Source organism: Sciurus vulgaris (assembly GCF_902686455.1).
Source record: "Sciurus vulgaris genome assembly, chromosome: 16".
Taxonomy (NCBI): domain Eukaryota; kingdom Metazoa; phylum Chordata; class Mammalia; order Rodentia; family Sciuridae; genus Sciurus; species Sciurus vulgaris.
In genome coordinates this window covers 12,536,059-12,556,565 of record NC_136477.1, presented here as the reverse complement: position 1 = coordinate 12,556,565, position 20,507 = coordinate 12,536,059, and the positions used below count along the sequence as shown (strand labels likewise).

The 20,507-nt window shown below is 55.3% G+C and overlaps 2 protein-coding genes across 2 annotated transcripts; both read left to right on the top strand.

Moving 5' to 3' along the window:
* Positions 1–720: 720 nt before the first annotated feature.
* Positions 721–20,058, top strand: PRKACA (protein kinase cAMP-activated catalytic subunit alpha). The gene is made up of 10 exons (XM_079116626.1): positions 721–988; positions 9,233–9,294; positions 9,725–9,853; positions 12,460–12,558; positions 13,861–13,943; positions 15,551–15,677; positions 15,764–15,859; positions 15,958–16,080; positions 17,959–18,123; positions 18,525–20,058. The coding sequence occupies exons 1-10, from the start codon at positions 943–945 to the stop codon at positions 18,648–18,650; spliced, it is 1,056 nt and encodes a 351-aa protein (XP_078972752.1). The 5' UTR covers positions 721–942; the 3' UTR covers positions 18,651–20,058.
* Positions 3,353–9,294, top strand: SMIM46 (small integral membrane protein 46). Its single transcript, XM_079116628.1, has 2 exons — positions 3,353–6,655; positions 9,233–9,294. Exon 1 carries the CDS (start codon positions 6,414–6,416, stop codon positions 6,564–6,566), a length of 153 nt encoding a protein of 50 aa, XP_078972754.1. The 5' UTR covers positions 3,353–6,413; the 3' UTR covers positions 6,567–6,655; positions 9,233–9,294.
* Positions 20,059–20,507: the final 449 nt, after the last annotated feature.

Below are 20,507 nucleotides of genomic sequence, written 5' to 3'. Positions count from 1 at the left end.
TCAGGCCAGGGTTGGACACGGCGAAGGAGTGGACAGCGAGCTGAGCGCCTCCTCACTCCTGAGGCCCAGCATCCCCTCGAAGCTCCCACAGTGGCTAGGGGGAACCCAGTAGGGACCCCAAGCTGCTCAGCGCCAAGCCTCACGAAAGACGACGGTCGGAGGCATGGCGACCTATGACCCGCGGCGCTGGCTGCGCCCTTCCCCCGCTGGCAGGTGGACAGCGGCTGCGCCGGGAGGGCAGTGGCGTCAACTTCGGCTGGCCGGCGGCCGCTGCCGCACTGGGCGGGGGCGGGGGACTGCGGCGCACACGGGGCCTGCCGGGCGCCCGGCGGGGCCGCCTCTTGGGCTTCGGAGCGCGGCGCGGCCGCCCGCCAGCCTCAGCCGCCCCGCCCGGCCAGCCCGGGCCGCAGTCTGCGCCTCCGCCCCGCCCTCTCACCCCGGGATTGACACTGAACGTTCTGCTTGGGGGCTTGCCTGACAGCGCGCCTCCACCAATCGGCGGCCTGCCAGAGAGAGCCCCGGGCCCTACCGGGCGACCCCGCGAATCAGACGCGTCTGCCCGCCCGGCTGGGCCCTCATGAGCCTGTGAATGGCCAGGCGTCCACGGTGCGCGTCACGGGGCCAAGGGCCTATGGCGGCGCGGGAGGGCGTCGGAGGGCCAATGGACAGCGCCGTGGCGCCGTCAGTCAGGAAGGCCTAGGCCAATGAGCAGCGGGCTGCGGGGGCGTCACGGACAGCAGCGGACTTGGACTGAGAATCCCGGGCGGGCGGGCGCGGAGAGACGCGGGAAGCAGGGGCTGGGCGGGGGTCGCGGCGCCGCAGCCAGCGCAGCCAGCCCGAGGGGCCGCTGCCTCCGCCGCCCAGCGCGCTCCCGGGCCGCTGGCCGCCTGCAGCACCCGCCACACCGCAGCTCCGGGACCGGCCCCGACCGTCGCCGCCGCGATGGGCAACGCCGCCGCCGCCAAGAAGGGCAGCGAGCAGGAGAGCGGTGAGTGCCCGGGCCGTGACCCTGATTTCGGCCCCGCGCTGCCAGCCCGCGCCTTGTCCATCACTGCCTGGCCCCTCCCCCCACCGGGCCCCCCCATTCCTCTCTGCTCACCCCCCAGCACCCCTTCCCCCGGACTGTCCGAGGCTGGGCCTGAGAGCCTGCATAGGGGCCCTACCTCCACCTCCGTAGAAGCTCTTTTGCGATGGCCGGCCGCCCCCCAACTGCAAAGACTGTGCCCCCCCCACCCAGCTGTCACTGCCAACCATGGCACGTATGACCGCTGGGGCCCCACATGGGTCCCTGTCACCACCCCACCCCCTCTTTTCCTGGTCCCTGTCCCCAGATTCGAATCCCCCCACTTCCTCACTCACCTCTCTCACATATGGGAGCCACAGCCTGACCCTTACCCAGGCTTCTACCAGTCTGGGAGGGCTGTGGGGTCTGCCTCCACCCCGCAGAGACCTTGGCCACTTGGTGACCACACCCCTCCCCCCTCCAGCCCCCGCCATCTTTCTCCTGCCCTTCCCCTCCTCACCTTATCCACAGTCCCCCCTGGGCCCACCGTACTCCCCCTTTGAGCATTTCCCAGAGCCACCTCCAGCATTGTTTTTCCCTTCTGTGTCACTTGGCATGGGGGACAAGATCTTTCTGGGTCCCTCTCGCATCCTGTCACTCTGACTCTCTGCTTGTACTCCCTCCTCCAAGCAAGCGTCTGTCCCTGGCTGGGGTAGCAGACTGTTTGTGAACCTAGAGAATGTCTTTTGGGAGCTTCAGTGCTTCCAAAGCCAAGTTCGAGCTGGTCTTGCTTGGATTCATTGCTTCTCTTTCCTGGATTTGGGGTGGGGGGCTTGCGGCATGGCTTCCTCCCATCTCCTACCCTGTTGTGGGCTGTATGCTGGTTGGTGGGCCCCTCAATAAATGGTGTTTCACAACTGAGGCTCCGTCATTCACCTAGTCCCCTGGGGCTTCTTCACCCATTCCTGGCTCCTGACTGGGAATGAAGTGTCTGGGGTTGGCAAAGCTCATTCGTCTTGAACTGGGATGATCAGAAAGAGGACTTGGGGATGGGGGGAGGTAGTCAAGGAGAGTAATGAGTGACAGCTAGTGATTTGCTTTGCCAAGGGACAAATGGATTCTCTACATACCCAGGGCGCAACTAGAGAGAGGCTTTTTCAGTTCCCTGGACCCCAAGTATGTTAGTATCTTTTCCATCTAGAGAGACAAAAAGATTCTGTATTTGGAGATGCCATCAGAAATGGTCTTGAGCCCCCTCCCCAATTTTTCCAGCTCTTAAATTATTGTCACTGAAGGCCTAAAGGTGGACCTCAGCTGGGATTCCCTTCCAGTTACCCAGAAATATTCCGAACTGAAAAGGGAAGCCACATCCAACACATTCCCAGTTCTCGGTCTCAAACCCCAGTGTCTGAGTCCCAGAATGCCCCCTCTCGGAAAACTATGAAAAAGCTGTGAAAGCCTGTGAACTTTCTCCCTGCACACATGCAGACAGCAGAGTGCACAGCAGTCCTGAAGAGCCTGGCGTGTCACCAATGGGCGGGGGACAGGGACACAAGGGCCTGTAGCTGAGTGCTTGATGACAGAGGAGCAGGTGGGCAGTGTCCAAAAACGGTCTGGGCATGAACTTGGAGGGGACTAGGCAGAAGGGGAGGGGCCAGGCCCCCAGCAGGTGAGGCCCGCAGGGAGGTGGAAGGTGGAGGCAGGCAGCTATATATTGCAGTGGCTCAGTTGAAAGTTGGGGAGATGACATAGTCCTGGAAAACCTTCAAGGCATACCAAACACATGCAGTGGGGGGTGGAAAGCCGCATCGGGAAAGAGATCCCAAGGAAAAGATCAGAGGCTCCGGAAGGAACTGCTAATTCTTTCACCGCGCAAGCCAGATACTCAGGAGTGAATGATCACAATGAGATAGAGCTACTCTTTATGGGGCAGCTAGGATGTGCCAGGCTGGATGGGTTCCATAGACATGTCTGCTCTAGTGATTTCCATAGTGGGCTCTTATTCGAATTTCCCAAATGAGCCATCTGAGCTTGACATCGATGATGTCACGGAGACAGGATTCACATCCAGATTTATCTACCAGCTATTCCTAGACCCCAGAATTTCCCCATTTTTTTCAGATTAAAAAAAAAAAATTGTCTTTTATGAGACAGGGTCTCATGCCTAGGCTGGCCTCGAACTTGCTATCCTAAGTTGCTGGGATTACAGGCTTGTGCCACCATGCCTGACTCCAGACATTCTCCTTTTTCTTCTTTTTTTTTTGGTACTAGAGATTGATCCCAAGGGTGCTTAACCACTGAGCCACATCCCCTGCCCTTTTAAAAAAAAAAATTATTATGAGATAGGGCCTCACTTAGTTGCTGAGGCTGGCCTCAAACTTGTCATCCTCCTTCCTCAGCATTCCGAGTTGCTGGGATTACAGGCATGTGCTACCACACCTGGCTTCCAACGCAGACATTCTTAAACTGCCTGCCAGATTTTTATTCTTAATACTTTCTTAATCTAAAATAATAAAAGCTAGGTGCGGTGGCACCCACCTGTAGTCCCAGCTACTAGGGACACTAAGTGAGAGAATCACTTGAGCTGAGGAGTTCAAGACCAACCTGGGCAACATAGTAACACCCCATCTCAAATAAAAGAAAATATAATAAAATATTTACTTATTTCTGTTTAGAGGTAAGCCATGATCCTATCCTAAGGACTAGTATAAAGTGAAATCACAGGATCGCTCCGCCAGTTACATTCTCTCTGATACACATTAAAATACAGTGTAACTTTATAATGAAACATCTCTAAAATAATTTCAAGTTCTGCCAGCGGGACCAGGTTATGCTTTGGAAAACGGCAGAAGCTGTGTATCCTCCCAGAGAAGGAAATCAATGAGGAGGCAAGCCCTCACTGCTTCAAAACACTTTGATTCTGAGAGGATGGAGTCAGACAGAATTTGTCCTCTTGTAACCAGGATGGGGCAGGGGTGGGGGCAGTAGCCAAGCCATCCTGCAGGGGGCACTTGCATTTCATCTGGCAGATGCCCGCCCGGCTTGGGTTAGGAAGATGTCCAGCCTTAGTAGGTACTGGTTAGGCTTCCCGCATCCCCTGAGCTGCCATCTCTGTGCCAAGGCAAGAGAGCAAGGATTTAGAATGAGCTCAGGGTGGAGGGGATGGGGGAAATCTGCACCCTAAGATGACGAAGTCATCGGCAAGGGCCAGGGTAAGAAGCTGAGGGCTGAAGGAATTGAGAGAGGGCAGCAACCCCAGGAGGCTTCCAGGACAGCCAGCCAAGTGGGGCTCAGGTCTCAACTGGTACCAGCTAGAAGACACCCCTGGGAGTTGGCCCACAGGGAAAGAGACAGAGCTGGTAAGAGGGAGCTCCCCAGAAGCTTCCCAGACCTCAGAGACAAGTGAATCCGGGCACTGAGAGAAAGATACATACAGGAGGTCCCTGGATGAGAAGAACTATTGCCTCTAACATCCTACAGAGGCTCAAGAGGGTCAGAAATCTTCTGTGCACTGGCAGTTGTATGGGTGCCAAGGAGGTTCTGCCAAGACAGCTTTGCCTTTAGCCCAATTGGGCTAATAGCAATTCAGAGGGTTCTATCTACCCTTTTCTGTATCCACTGGCCTCCAGATTGGGTTTCTCTTCCTGCTCCCACCCCGCCAACTCCCTGTCTCCCTCTCTAGGCAGGGCTCTGGGGATGGGCAGCCAAGCTGGTAAGGCAGGTCTCCTGAGCCTTCCCAGCCACCGTAGTCCTAGTGCCCTGAGAGGAAGACTGAGTGATGGCTTCCAACTCCAACGATGGTGAGGCTGAGTCTGTTGCTATAGCAACTTCCCAGGCACTCTGCCCCTCAAGTTAGGGAGGGGCTGCAGTAGGGTTTGGGGGAGCAGGTAGAGAGGTGTGTAGACCCCTGGCTGTCCTGGAAACCCCTCCCTTACTAACACCCTTGGGCTGTGGGGCTTGGGGAAGAGCAGGGGGTATAAATGGCCCAATTCAGAAGAGGGGATGGACCACCCAGAGTGGGGGTCCAACTCAGAATGAGGCAGTGGGGTGGCCAGCCTAGTGTTGGGATTCCGTTCAGATGAAGATTGGTCTGCCTCAATGTTGGGGTCCAACAGAGACTCAGGGATCATCTAGTCCAGGATGGAGGGTCCAGCCCAGAATGGGGGTGAGTCCAGTCCAGTGTTGGGGGTCTCCCACAGACTAGGATGTGATACAACCCACAGTAGGGGATCCAGGAGGATTAGGCAATCCGTATTGGGGCTCCCAGCCCAGGCTGGGCACTGCTACCCCAAATGCTGAGGACTGTCAAGTTTCCATGGGCAGAAGGGCAGAGGTTGCTGTCTGGGGGAGAGAAGGTCCTAAGCAGGGCTCCTTCCAAGGGGCTCCCCAAGCCCCTTGCACAATTTGACATTCAAGTCCAGGACAGATTTCCAGATTTCTGTTCCCTACTGTGGCCCTGGCTTTTCCAGGGTGCCTGGGGTTTTCTCTGTGAGCCCAAAGCAAATCCCTACCAGAGTGGAGTCTGGTGGCACCCACCACTGCCCCCAGTGTGGGAGGTGTGGGCAGGGTAGCAGCCGCTAGATTACCCACCTAAGCCACTTCCTGTTGCCAGCAGGGAACTGACCCTCCACTGCTTTGGGATCTGGAAAGGAGGAGGAAGATGGTCAAGGCTGCTTCCCCTCCCCCGCCCCTCGGTTTAGCCATTCATTTCCGGTTTGAACTTTCATGGCCGCAAGCAGAGCCAAGCACAGGGCAAGGTTTGACAGAGGCCAAGGACATCCCGGGACGCTGTTCCCCTCTCCACCCCCACATAGGAACAAGACAAAGAACCAGATGTGCCCATTTCTCTCAGGGGTAGCAGGACTTGGGGACTTCACATAGAAAGGAACTCAGGAGGAGATAGGGTGACTCCTGTCACCCCCCCACCTTTCTCTCCAGCTGTTCTTCCAGCTAACTAATAAGCTATGGGGCTCCTTCAGCCCCCAGGGAGCCTCTGGCTGTTGCCTAAGCCAGGGCCTTAACTCCTTCTCCTCTGCCTAGTGGGCACTGCCCTGGGCACATTGATTGCCCACCTCCAGACACTCTAGCACCCACCCAGGAAGGCAGGGCCTGGCATCTTGGGAGCAGTGAAAGTCCCTAGAAGGGGAAGTTAGCTTTAACATCCATCCTGCCCCAAGACAGGCAGGCCGGCCAAAGGGACATCCTCGGGAGAATCTTCCCACCTCCTCCTGCCAAGGAGAGCCTCTGCAAACCTTGGCCAGCCTGGAGCAGGTACCTTTAAATGCTTCCGTGGCAACCAGCTCCTCCTCCCGTCCCCTGAGGCCTTCCCAAGGAAGCCAGCTCACAGGCTCTGTGTTTTCCTGGTTCCCAGCAAAGGGAAGATTCCAAGGAAAGACCAGGGAAGCCTAGGATGGATCTGGGATCCAGCAGCAACCAGGGTGGGGACTCAGATGTCACCTTCCAGTTGTGGCTGCAATTGTTCCTCTGGGCCCACCTGGTTCTTCGTTTCCTGGGCTACCTGCGCCACACCTTCCAAGGACCTAAGCCGCAGCCAGCACCCTGAGCCTCCCTGACCAGGGCCACACGGGCCCCAGACACCCCACCCCACCCAGCCCCTATGCCATCCTGTGCCAGGAGAAGCAGGAAGCGGAGGTGAGTGGGGGCGCCTGGCTGAGGCCCAGCGCCATTAATCCTCTTTTTCTACCTGCTCCTCCTGGCACTGTCCCCTCATACCTGTCCCCTAGCCTGACAAGCCATCAGGGCCTCAGTGGCACAGAAGGAAACAACAGCCCAGGCCCTCCCAGGCTTTGGGATGCCCAAGAAGGTGAGCCAGGCAGCTTGTGGGCCACTTAGCAGGCCGCTGGCAGCAGCCAGAGCCACTGAGTCGGGGGAGCAGGACCAGAACTTCTCCCCAGCCCAGCCCTCCTGTGCCCGGGGATTGTTTGGAGGTCTCCGGGGAAGGCGCCATGTCACCCCAGGCTCAGGGCAGTCTCTTGGATCTGCAGCCCCGTGGAGCAGAGCCTCGAGTTCGGCCTTACCACCTGCTCGCTCGTGGCCCACTCGCCTTTTGCAGGGTCTCCGAACCGTCCTTCTTTAGTCCCCTGAAGGGCTTTTCTCTCTGAATGCTGTCGGAGAGTCTCGGGGACAGTGGGGAATGGTGGCTACCCACCAGGCTGTGCGGGATTCCTAGAAGGCAGATGACAAGCAAGGTCAGAGTGCAAGATTGCAGGGCCCCCGTAGGGGGGCAGCCACAGCAGGAGCCTGAGGGGCTGAGGACACTTCTGTCCACAGGCCACCCCACTGCACTGCTTGCACCTAGTACCTCATGATCCAGTGTCTGAGTGGGTAGTGAAGCAGTTAACCTCACGGACAATGGGTCAGGCAGATAATCTCAGGACTGATCAGTCTTCTCATCTGTACAAGGGGAAGAGTAGCAGCTTTGACATGGCAAAGTCAGGATTTTAACATCAAAAACACTTAGCCAGGACTGGGATGTAGCTCAGCATCGCATTGGCAGAGCTCTGGGTTTGCGCCCCAGTTTCAAAAAAGAAAAGACAAAAAAAAAAAAAAGAAAAGAAAAAGGTACTTAGCTGGGTGTGGTGGTGCATGCCTGTCATCCTAGTGACTTGGGAGGCTGAGGCAGGAGGATCACAGGATTGGGGGTCAGCCTCAACAGCTTAATGAGATCCTGTCTCAAAATTAAAAAAATAAAAATAAAAAGGACTGGGGATGTAACTCTGGTAAAGCACCCCTGAGGTCAATCCCCAGTACTAAAAAAAAGAGAGAAAAGAAGACATTCAGTTCAAGTCTGGCACCTAAAGAGCAGTGCCCGGCCATGCGCAGTGGCTGCAGGATGAATCTGTGATGTCAGAATCCATCAAGCTGTGCAGTTAAGATCTGAGCACTCAGCTGCGTCTGGTGGTACATGCCGTCGTCCCAGCAGTTTGATGACGCAGGAACACTTCAGCCCAAGAGTTCAAAACCAGCCTGGGCAACGCAGCCAGACATCATTTCTTCATTTTCCCAGCAGCGGGTTGGGGATTTAACCCAGAGACACTTTACCACTGAGCCACATCCCCTGCCCTTCTTTTTATTTTGAGACAGTCTCCCTAAGCTGCTTAGGGCTTTACTAAGTTGCTGAGGCTGGCCTCAAACTTGCGATCTTTCTGCCTCAGCCTCCCACATTGTGTACCCCACTGCACTCAGCAGACTTCATTTCTTTAAAAGAAAAGATTTGAGCTTTCAATGAATCTCCCTGTTTTTTCTACTTACATTTCAAAAATATTTTGAAAAATTGTAGATAACATTTACAACCATCCTGTGAGGTCATTGCTCTTATTAGTCCCATTTTACAGAGGAGGAAAACTAAGGCCTAGAGAGGTAAAGTCAGTTGTCCAAAGTCACACAGCTCATCAGGGATCAGACAGGCATCTGGACTTACTCTCATCCCCAAGCCCTGGCTCTTAACCACTTTGCTGGGTCGCCTCTCAGTCGTTAGGGGTGCAGTTTCAAGCCTCGGTTTCCTAGGCTATTAAATGGAAAATGGATAAAAGAAAGATTGTGGAGTGAGTCGAATTAGAAAGTATAGACAAGGCTGCCGGCCCAGGGGTCCACCAGGGAGGTGTCTGTCAGGCGGTTGTGATGTGGGCCCATTCAGGGGTGGGCATCGAGTGAACCTACCTCTGACCCACACTGCACCAAGGCCCCACGATTGGCAAAGACAGGCACAGGGCCAGCTGGGGGCCAAGGTAACAGCTGAGCCCCCCAAGGGCGCCTGCTACCCGAGCCTCAGAGGCCTCCACCCCAGGCCTGGCCTCCCCAGAGAAGGGGCCAGAGGAGCAGCCAGGCCCAAAGGCTATAAATACCTCAGCTGGCTGGCGGACTCCCTGGCCAAGGAATGTTGGTCAGAACTGGGGCACGCAGGGGTGAGCCGGCCTAGGCGTCTTTCTGTCCCCCTAGGTGCAACCCCTGAGTCTCCCTGTACCCATTTTGGGTGGACTGGAGGCTGGATCCCACTTTCTCTGTAGGCAGGGGGTACCCAGGCCCCAGCCCAGATTAGGATCCCCCAAAGTTGCCTCTAGCTCAGACAAGGGTACCCAAAGGCACTGGGAAAAGGTCAGGTTTTGGCAGGTGTACCCCCACTGTGCGCAAGTGGACATACCCCAGAAGTAACCTGAGCAGCCCATGAGGTGGGAGTCTCCATCTAACCCTCCCCTCTCTTCCTTGCAGTGAAAGAGTTCTTAGCCAAAGCCAAAGAAGATTTTCTTAAAAAATGGGAAAATCCCGCTCAGGTAAGCCCCTCCAGGTACAGAGCCTTGCGCGGAGTGCGCTGCAGGCCGCCCCATGACTGTCCCTGCCCTACTTAAAAGTTTAGGACCCCTTGGGGCTCCAGGCCTGCCTCCCTTCTCTCCTCACATGCCCATGCTTCTACCTGACCACACACCGCCGAGCTCCCCCACCCACCATGCCTGTCCAACTGGCAGCCCCCCCATGCAGCTGCCAGCAGCTCCTGGGCCCCAGGCCAGAGCTGGATCTGGCCCCTGCCACCGCCTGGAGGAATGTGCCTCCACCATCTTGCTGTCCAGCCCCCTGTCTTCACCGCCTCACTACCAGCTCCCCAGGGCCCCCTCTGCCGGCCACACAGGGGATACCCCAGACCCTGGTCCAACAGGCCACAGGGAAGAAGCGTCCCTGACCCGCCCTCGACCCTTCTACCCACAGAACACAGCCCATTTGGATCAGTTTGATCGAATCAAGACCCTTGGAACGGGCTCCTTTGGGCGGGTGATGCTGGTAAAGCACAAGGAGACCGGGAATCACTATGCCATGAAAATCCTCGACAAACAGAAGGTAAGCCCGGCTGGCCACATGCTCTGGTCCCGCCACCAGGCTGTACCCATCCTGAGCCCACTACCTGGAGTGCTTTTCCCACCCACTCATTCGCCCCCTCACCAGCCAGTCTCCACAGGCTCTGTAAGCATGGATTCCAACGATCACAAATTGAAAATACCACCCTCAAAATTCTAGAAAGTTCCAAAAGACAAAACTTTTAACTTCCCACATGCAAAGTACAACATTGAATCCCCATGAATGAAGTGACATGTAGATATTTTATTAGGTATTCTAAGTAATCTAGAGATGATTTAAAGTATACAGGCTGAGGGTGGAGCTCAATAGTAAAGCATTTTACAGAAAAATAAAGTCTATGGGAGGATGGACCAAAGTTCTGTGCAAGTACTGTGACATTTTATGCAAGGGACTGGAGCAGCTGCAGATTTTGGTATCTGTAGAAGGTCCTGAAACCAAACCCCTGTGGACACTGAGGGATGACTATGGGCCCTGAGCCCCCATGCCATGCCAAGCCAAAGGACTAGGAGAGCCCTGCACAGCTTCCCCAGACCAACCCCAGCGGCACAGGATGTGCCCGGCTGTGTGGAGGAGAGCAGTCTCCCTGGAGGAAGTGGTCTTGATGGGCATTCTTTCCCTGAGATCTTTGCGATACTACTTGACGCCGGGCACTGCTGTCACACAGCACAACGTAACAAATGGAACAAAAAGCACAGAAGGGATTTTGACTTTTCTAGTTGTCCTATCATTAAAAACTTCAAAGAAACAGGTGAATTTTTATTTATTTTTTATTTTTATTTTTTAATTTTTCTGGTCCAGGGTGTTGAGCGCAGCGAGGCTTTACCACCTAGCCACATCCCCAGCTTCTTAAATTTTTTATTTGGAGACGGGTCTCGCTAAGTTGCTTAGGGTCTCGCTAACTTGTCAAGGCTGTCCTCGAACTTGCAATCCTCCTGCCTTGGCCTCCAGAGTCGCTGGGATTACAGGCGTAGCCACCAAGCCCTGCAGTTTGTTTCCTTCCAGTACTGGGGGTCAGTCGCAGGGCTCCACGTGTCCTAGTCAAGGGCTCTACCGCCGAGCCACACCCGTCGCCCCGCAAATTCATTGCAGCCATATGTTGTAATGAAGCCAGTGGATCTAGAGTATCATTTCCATATGTTACCAATGTATTAATGAGGGGCAGGGGTTTGGCTCAGAGGCAGAGCACTTGCCTGACGTGTGAGGCCCTGGGTTCAATCCTCAGCACCCCATATAAATAAATGAATTAAAAGATCCATTGACAACCAAAAAAATATGTTAACAAAAATATTAATGAGACACTTTACATTTTTTTCCTCCCTCATTAAAGTGTCTTGAGATCTATTGCATATTTTACACTTACAGCAAAGACGAGAGTCACATGCCAGAGTTGTTCAAAACATCCGTAAAGGTCTCCCAGAGGGCCGAGGCTGCAGCCTAGCGGTCCCAGGCTTGCCTAGCATGCACGAGGCCTTGGATTCTATCCCCAATGCTGCAAAAGAAAAAAAATCATCCAGTACCCACATTGAGCACATTGAGGTTTTCCTTTTAGATACCAGAAATTTTAAATTGCATTCCGTGGTCAGCTGACTACTTCAAGGGCTCAGTAGCCCCTGTGGCTGGGGCAGCTGCACGGGACAGCACAGGTGTGGACCCCAAGGATGCAGGTGTGTGAGTGCAGAGGAGAAGGCCTAGCACAGCCCTCACGGCACCACGGAGCCCACTGCCTGTGTGCCACGCTGGGGCATGCACACCATGACCGAGTGCAACCCTGAAGAAGTCTCTTCCCGCGCTGGGCCTGGGCTTCCACTGTCCGGCCCCTGGCACACCCTTCTCGGACTGCTGTCATGATCCAGCAAGAGACTGGCTTGGACAGGCCCCGGGGCTCCATCCCCAGCTCCACAAGGACAAAAAGAATACATTAAAATAAATCAATGACTTAATGACTCTTTAAAAATAAGTAAATAAAAGATGTGGGGACTGGGAATGTAGCTCAGCGATGGAATGTTTGCCTGCATGCACAAGGCCCTGGGTTCCATCCTCAGCACCACAGAGAGAGAGAGAAGGGGAGGGAGTCTGTTCTCGAGGTGGCTGCTCATGGTATGTACTGTTAGGGGACAGCTAAAGGCTGAGGAGGGGTCAGCTCAAGGTCCTGGCTGGTGTGCAATGGAGTTCTCAAGAAAGGGAAGGCAATCTCTAACCCCCCCACCCCTCAGTCTGTGCCTGCCTGTCTTTCCAGTTCCAGCCAAGCTACCCCTTCCTCCAGGAAGCCTTCTCTGATTCACCCTCTTCCCAGACTGTACCAGAGGCCTTATCTGGGTATCCACAGGCCCCAAGCTTCCCCCAACACAGCTCAGAACCCTCTAGGCCATGAGGCTGGGACTCAAGTATTCTTTGCTCTGGCCTGTGTGCCACGTGAGGACAGGCAGCCCCTGGCCTCCTCCTTGCTATCCTCAGCATCCCGCCTGGGGTCTGGCAGGCCACAGGTGCTCCAGTGGTTCTGGCTGAAAGAATCAGCCCAGCCCTGGCTCCGCTCATCCCAGGCACCCAGGCCCCTCTCGCACTCTCTCCTCCACCTCTCCTGCCTGCAGGTGGTGAAGCTGAAACAGATCGAGCACACCCTGAACGAGAAGCGCATCTTGCAAGCAGTCACCTTCCCGTTCCTGGTCAAACTCGAGTTCTCCTTCAAGGTGGGTCCCCCCAGCCAGGTCCTTGCACTGGTCCCCACCGTGGAGTACAGCCTCCCAGTTCCCAGGGCCAGGGAGCAGGACAGGAAGTGGCTGCCCACTTCCGGGGAAGATAAATCCCTGGAGGGGGACACAGCCAGGGCCAGGCCGGAGCTCTGGTAGGTCCAAGAGCAGCTCCTGGGCTGGCCAATCTCTAGTCCAGTGACCTTGGGCAAGTCACCCACCTCGATGCCATCCCTCCAGACCACCACCCTGATGCATGGGTGGGGCACACACTGCCACTAGGCAGCCAGGGGCCGACTCCCAGCCCTGTGCTTCCTCAGCAGCGACCCCACACGAGGGGCCTCGCGCCCCAGCCTCGTTTTTCTCATCTGTAAGATGGGAGCCAGAAGAGCCCCTCCCGGTAGGGCTGGCCTGACGTTCTGAGCAGAATGAGGCCCTCGTGAGCGACTGTGGTGCCATCAGAAGCTGTGGCTGCCAGACCTGCAGGGGCACCTGGGACCAGCTTCACGGCCTGGACCATGAGCCAGCAGCCACAAGAGCTTGCCCAACAACACCGTCCACCCGTGTGACCTGTGGTGTTATCCTCTTGAAATTTGTAATAATATTTTTTAACAAGGATCCTTTTTTTTTTTTCTTTTAAGAGATGGTATCTTGCTGTGTTACCCATCCTGGCCTCAAACTCAGGCGATCCTCCTGTCTCAGGCTCCTTAGGGGCTGGGACTTCAGGTGCACACAGCTGTGCCTAGCTCGTTTTCATTAGGAGGAAATGCTATAGCCTCTCCTGGTCACTTTGGTTTTGTTTGTTTTACCCCCCAGTACTGGTGATGAACCCAGGGGCACTCTGGGTTCAGTCTCACTAAGTTGCTGAAGCTGCTCTCAAACTTGCCATCCTCCTGCCTCAGCCTCCTGAGTAGCTGGGATGATAGGCAGGCATCGCTGCATCTGGTTCAGTCCAAATTTACGGATGACAAAACCATAGCCGTGGCAGTTACTTAAGCTCGCAGCTACTGCAGAATCCTCTCTCTCCAGCTGGGGCACACTGACCAGGTCCCTCCACCTCTGAGCTGGCCCGCATGTTCACCCTCCAGAAGGGTAGGATAATGGCTGCGCCGTCTTCCTCACCGGCAGAGTGAATTGCAAGGTGTAGTTCAGCAGACACAGCCGGGGCTTGGAACATACTTCCCCAGGGAGCCTGAGTCGTTTTCATTTTCTGTCTTAACACCCCCCTGGTAAGGCCACTGAGGCCGTCACAGGGGCATAGGGCTCTGGAAATGGGGCCTTGATCTCCTCTGCCTCCCACAGGATAATTCAAACTTGTACATGGTCATGGAGTACGTGCCTGGCGGGGAGATGTTCTCTCACCTACGGCGGATCGGAAGGTTCAGGTGAGCAGCTGCCACCAAACCCTCTGGGGACATGGAGGGTCCTGCATGTTTGGACATGGAAGTGGCCTCTGGATCCTAAGGGTCCTGTTTCCAGCGTGTGAGGTATCTGTGATGGTTCACCTACCACAGAGCAAAGCCAGCACACCAGTCATGGCAACCTGGGTGCAGGTCAGGGGCCAGAGCACGTGCTTACATATGCCAGGCACTAGGTTCAGTCCCTAGTACCAGAACACGTTTTGTTATTGTTAGGATTCTGAGACAGGGTCTCTCTCTGTTGCCCAGGCTAGTCTGCTAGTCTGGGTGCAAATAATCCTCCTGCCTCAACCTTCAAGTAACTGGGACCACAGGCATGTGCCACCAAGCCCAGCCAAAAAAAAAGAAGGTTGGCAATTTTATGCATTTTTGCAATTTATACTATTATTTTATTTGATAAATAAATGTAGATATACTTTACATACAATGAAGTACCTAGAGAGCTTCAGCGTTCCATTCCATGAGTTTTGAGTTATATACATCTTGGCAACCTCCACCCAACACATTATCAAACACTTTTGTTACCCCAGAAAATTGTTCGTATCTCTATTTATTCAGCAGTGCTGGGATGGAACCCAGGGCCTTGGAAACTGTCCACCACTGAGCCCGCCCCCCAGCTCTCCGATCCCCGCCCCCCCCCCCCGTTTTTTTTTTTTTTTTTTTTTGTATCAGGTATTGAACTCGGGGGCATGTAAGCACTGAGACACACCCCAGCCCTTTTTGGTCTTTTATTTAGAGACAGGGTCTCACTGAGTTGCTCAGTGCCTCACTAAGTTGCTGAGGCTGGCCTTGAACTTGTGATCCTCCTGCCTCAGCCTCCCGAGCTGCTGGGATGACAGGTGTGCACCACCACACCCAGCGCTGCTCATCCCTTTTTTTCTTTTTTTTTATTTATTTTTATGTGGTGCCAATGATCGAACCCAGTGCCTCCCGCATGCTAGGCAAGCCACTCTGCCACTGAGCCACAACCCCAGCCCCATCATCCCTTTCTTGGTAAATCACCATGCCTAAGGCAGTTGTCCTTTCTGGTTTTCAATCCCCGTGAATTGTTTTGCCTGGTTTGGACTCTGGACATGGACGCTGCAGTTCGGATTCTTTGTATCCCTGTCTCCTTTGCTTTGATTACTGGTTTGAAACCAGCCACGTGGCGGAGATGCATTTGCAGCTGGTCCTGGTGGTTGGGCGGTGGCACTCCACTCCCGTGTGACTGCGATTCGTTCTCCTGTTGCTCTTGTGCGCGCGCGCGTGTGCGTGTGTGTTGCGGGAAATGGAATCCCAGGCCTCTCCCAGGCCGGCACTCCACACTGAGCTACACCCCAGCCCTTTTCTTTCAAGTCGAGACTAGCCTCTCCGTCACCCAGACTGCCCCAAGTTCCTGGGCTCAAGGGATCCTTCCGCCTCAGCCTCCCCGGGAGGCTGGGCCCCAGCGCGGCTCCGTGCGGGCCCGACGTGCGCGTTTCGGATAGCTAGACTGGGGGTGTCTTCTTGTGCAGGAGACTGTGCAGACCCACTGCTGGACGAGTGGGGGTGTGGCCACCAAGCTCACCCTCACGTCTCCTCCTTGTCCCCTCCAGTGAGCCCCATGCCCGATTCTATGCGGCCCAGATCGTCCTGACGTTCGAGTACCTACACTCCCTCGACCTCATCTACCGGGACCTGAAGCCGGAGAACCTCCTCATTGACCAGCAGGGCTACATTCAGGTGCCCACCCGGCTGGGCCGGGGCAGCCCAGGGGGCCGTGACTAGAATCCTCCCTCCTGGCCAACTGCCCATTCTTGTGCCCACAGGTGACAGACTTCGGTTTTGCCAAACGCGTGAAAGGCCGCACCTGGACCTTGTGTGGGACCCCCGAGTACCTGGCCCCTGAGATTATCCTGAGCAAAGTAGGCGTTTCCCTCCGCGTCCCCTCCCCATCCCACGCAGCCCTCGCCCCATCCCCACCCTTCTCCCCTCACCCCACGCCCCCTCCCTCTTGCTCCAGGGTTACAATAAGGCCGTGGACTGGTGGGCCCTGGGGGTTCTCATCTATGAGATGGCCGCTGGCTACCCGCCCTTCTTCGCTGACCAGCCCATCCAGATCTACGAGAAAATCGTCTCTGGGAAGGTGAGGCCAGGATGTGGGGGCTGAGCCTTGAAAGAAATGGAAAGACCCCACCCTGCCTGCGGCCCCTGCTTGTTGCTAGAATAAGCTGGAAGATCATTAAGTCAGGCCAGTGAGTGAAGCGGATGTCCTGGCCACACGGAGGCCGGCACCTGCAACAGCCTGTGCCCACGAGCAAACCCCAGGACTTCTACCCGCTGGAGCCTCATGTGCAGCCACAAAAGCATGCTGCCCTGACAGGGCCCTTCCTCCTTTCCTTGTGTCCCATAGTGTGAATGTTCACCAGTTCCAAAGCAGAAGAGCAAATGTGTTTGGTTCCCAGGTGCGGCCCCTGGCCTCCAGGGAGCCCCTCCCATCACGCAGGATACAGGCCCCTGCGCTCCTTCCCAAGCCTTGCTGACCTGAGGTTCAGGTCAGAGGTGATGGAACCGTTTGACCTCAAGTCTACAGAGTGGACCAAGCCCTGTCCTCCATGGGAGGGATGCAGAAACGGAGGCTCAGAAGAGGGCACGTCTGGTCGAGGTCATGCCGCAGGGAGTGACGGCGCCTGGTGGGTGCTGAGGGACTGAGAGTTTAGGGACCCCACCCCACCTCTGCCTTCTGCTCACCCACCTGGCCATCTCTGCCTGGGCCAGCATCTCCCTCCGGAGAGCTACTGGTTGGCTCAGAATTCCCAGGGGTTGGGCAGGGGTGGTGGGCTGACCTGGATCTGACTCCCCGCCCTGCCACCTGTCGGCTTTGAAACTTTGAGCCAAGTCATTTTGCCTCTCTGAGCCTCCTCTTACCCATCTGTGAACTGGGGAGCCTGCCATCTTCCTTTCCAGGAGGTTGGAAGAAGTCGCCAGCTGCAGCGTGGGGTACTCTGAGCCAGCAGCAGTCAGCATCACTCAGAGGGAAGAACAGTACCAGGCAGAATTGCTAAGATGGTGGCTCAGAGTGAAAAAAAGTCCAAAGAAGATTCCAAGGGGGGACGAGGGGAAGATGAGCATAATTCCCTTCTTTGTAGTGGTGTACAGTTCCCACGCACCCTCAGCAGTGTTATCTCCTTCACACAACCCTGGGATGTGTGCCCCATATCAGAGAGGCAGGCGTTGGCCCAGAGAGGTTAAGGGCCATGGCCAAGGTCACACAGCATGAGAGAGGCAGAGCAGGGGCTAGAAGTCAGTTTGGTTTGGCTTGGTTTGGCTGTCCAGTCCTGGAAGTTGAATGCAGGTCTCACTTCACACGTGCTAGACAAACACTCTACCACTGAGCTGTACCTCCAGCCCTCAGTGGAACTGATAGAAGTCAGTTTTTATGGCTGTAAAAGCAGTGACTGTTTGCATACGAGACTGTGGGTTCAGAGAATTGGGGGTATGCTTCCAGAAGAATTGAGCTGGGCCTTAAAAAACAGAAAAGTCGTGGCTGTGGGTGGGGGGCTGGAGTTTTGCTCATGAGCATGAGACTTGCAGAAGTCCCAAGAGCCCAGCAAAGAGGGCTTAGAAGCAGCAGCAAAGCATGTAACCCCAACAGACCTGGAACGAATCAGCATCCCACAGCTCCCCATGACCTTTGGTTCACTATTAACCCTTCCAATCTCAGTTTCCTCTTCTCTGAAATGGGAACCATCATGACACTTACTAAGAGCAGAGGTTCTTTTAAGAGGTCCCCTCTCCAGCAGAACCAGCATGGCCAGAGAACTTGTTACAGATGCAGATTCTCAGGCTTCACCCAGACCTAAGTCATGAGCTCCAAAGTGGACAGTGAGCTGTTTGAACAAGATTCCAGCAGGCACTCAAGTTTGGGACCTCTGCCTACTAGGACTGCTGAACGCAAAAACAGCATTCAGGGCCTCTCAGGTTCCACCCCAGCCCCTCATTCCATCTGTGCCCCCACTTCCAGGTGCGATTCCCATCCCACTTCAGCTCTGACTTGAAGGACCTGCTGCGGAACCTTCTGCAGGTGGATCTCACCAAGCGCTTCGGGAACCTCAAGAATGGGGTCAACGACATCAAGAACCACAAGTGGTTTGCCACGACTGACTGGATTGCCATCTACCAGAGAAAGGTGAGCCCCCTCCCCAGGCATGCTGAGGGTTTGAGGAGGAGGCCAAGAGTCAGGGAGAACTGCCCATGGAGAGACAGAAAAGAAGGGGGGTTTTGAAGAGAACGTGCAGGCTCAGGATCACTGTAAAGTAGGCAGCTTTGAGCCAGGGAGGATTAAGAGATGCAGTTCTGGGTCTGGGGTTATTGGGCCACTCTGGCCTTGGCAAGAGATGCTGCCCTAGAAAGTAATTTCCCCTTTGGTGAGCTGGTTGTAGTCCTAAACTTGGGTTGCTGAGAATTCATAACTAAGCACAGACCTGAGTCAAAGTAAATATCTCATGAATGTTAGACCGTTCGCACTTATTGTTATAATGATGACAGTGATAGCTGCTGAGGTCTGGGTGGTTCTTGATCCTTCTCCAGGTGGAAGCTCCCTTCATACCAAAGTTTAAAGGCCCTGGGGACACGAGTAACTTTGACGACTATGAGGAGGAAGAGATCCGGGTTTCCATCAATGAGAAGTGTGGCAAGGAGTTTGCTGAGTTTTAGGGGTGTGCCTGTATCCCCATGGGTTTTCTTTTCTTTCTTTTTTTTTTTTTTTTTTTTTTTTTTTTTTTTTCTTTTGTGGGGGGGGGGGGTGGGAGGGTTGGATTGAACAGCCAGAGGGCCCCAGAGTTCCTTGCATCTAATTTCATCCCCACCCCACCACCAGGGAAGGGAGAGCAGGAAGCCCAGATATCTGGAGGGATGGAAACACCAGCTGCTCCCCTTATTCCCCTCCCCTTCCTGCCCCTCTCCCCCACAGATCCCCACCCCACCCCAGCCCACTTCTGCCATTTTAAATGAGTTTCTCAGCTCCAGTCAGACCAGGTCTTGCTGGTGTATCCAGGCACTGGGTGAGGAAAGAGGGGTCCAAACTTAACTCCAGTCCCCAGCCCCACCCTGCCCCTGGCACTGGGCATCGAGGGTGAATGAATGAAAAGCTGACCTTCCCTTTGATGCAGTCCTGCCTGGGAAGGAGAGTTTTGGTGACACGTTCACTGGGCTGCTTGCTAGAATTTTTCTAAAATACAATTTAAAATCTTATTTAAGGTCCACCAGTGCCTCCCTTCCTCCTTCCTCTGCCCCGCCTCCTCTCATGTCCCCCTCCCACTCCCCAAAGCCATTTTAAAAAGGCTGGGAAGCAGACTGACTGAACAGGAAGGAACTGGGGTTTGAACCTCTGCCCTGAGCTGCTAACGTCCCCATCCCCCTTCCCAGGGGGTCTTCTGCCAACCTTCCCTACTGGGGTCTCAGCCTCTGTAGTAAGCCCTTGCCTCCTCCCCCTAACACACCTTTCTTCACCCTCGGGCTTTGGGAGCCAGACAAAGCAGCTGCCCCTCTCCCTGCCAAAGAGGAGTTGTCCCCCAAAAAGATAGAGGGGGAGCACCAAGCCGAGGGTCTCTCCTTCCAGCAGCAGCCCCCATCTCAAACTCCTTAATTTTATTCTCAGCTAGATTTTAATGTCCAGCCTCCTTTCAGCTCAGCTGGGAAGGCAACCCTACAAAAGGACATGGAAAAGTCCCCCGCCACACACAGGGCCCAGAGTTCAAGGCCAGGGTTGCTGGGGAGAGGCTGCCTGTCTTATCCACCCAGGAGCTTCAGCGCCCCCCATCCTGGATGCCCCTCCTCTAGCTTAGCTGTCAGCTGTCCATCACCACTTCTCCCCGCCCCCTGTCTGATTTGTGCTTTTCTCTCTCAATAGAAGGATGGGGAGCCACCCCGTTTATCTCCGTATTTGTCCCTCTCAAAACTTCTCCCTAAACCCAGAGGAGCTCTCAGGCCTGGGGTGGGGCCCCAGGTGGGCGTGGGGGCATTCAACCTGTGTGCTGCGAAGGACGAGACTTCCTCTTGAACAGTGTGCTGTTGTAAACATATTTGAAAACTATTACCAATAAAGTTTTGTTTAAAAAAAAAAGTGTCGCTGGTGTTCCTGACTTTGGTCACCCACACACAACCCCAGGGGGTTGGAAAGCGAATTTCGGACTAGGGCATCCAGGCTAATCAGGCCCTGGCCTGGAGTCCTTGTAAAACCAGGCTTCGCTGGAATTCCACCACTCCTTCCGCCCGTTAGAGAAAGGGGAGCCAACTGCCCTTTGACCCCGAATTCGGGGTCCCCAAATCTGCGAATTCGGCGCGCCCCTTTTCGTCCAGCCCAGGACGGAGAGGGCGCTCTAGGGAGACGCTGGGGCCCGCGCGCCGGGAGGCCGAGCGGCGGCGGGGGCGGCTTTGGCAGGAAGGGTAAAGCGGGGAGCCCGCGCGCGCCCCCCACTCCGCATCTTCCGCGCGGGGCCAGACGCGCCAGAGGGGCGCAGGGGCGGCGGCGGCCCGAGGGTCCCCGCAGCGCTCTAAGAGCGCAGCAGCCCA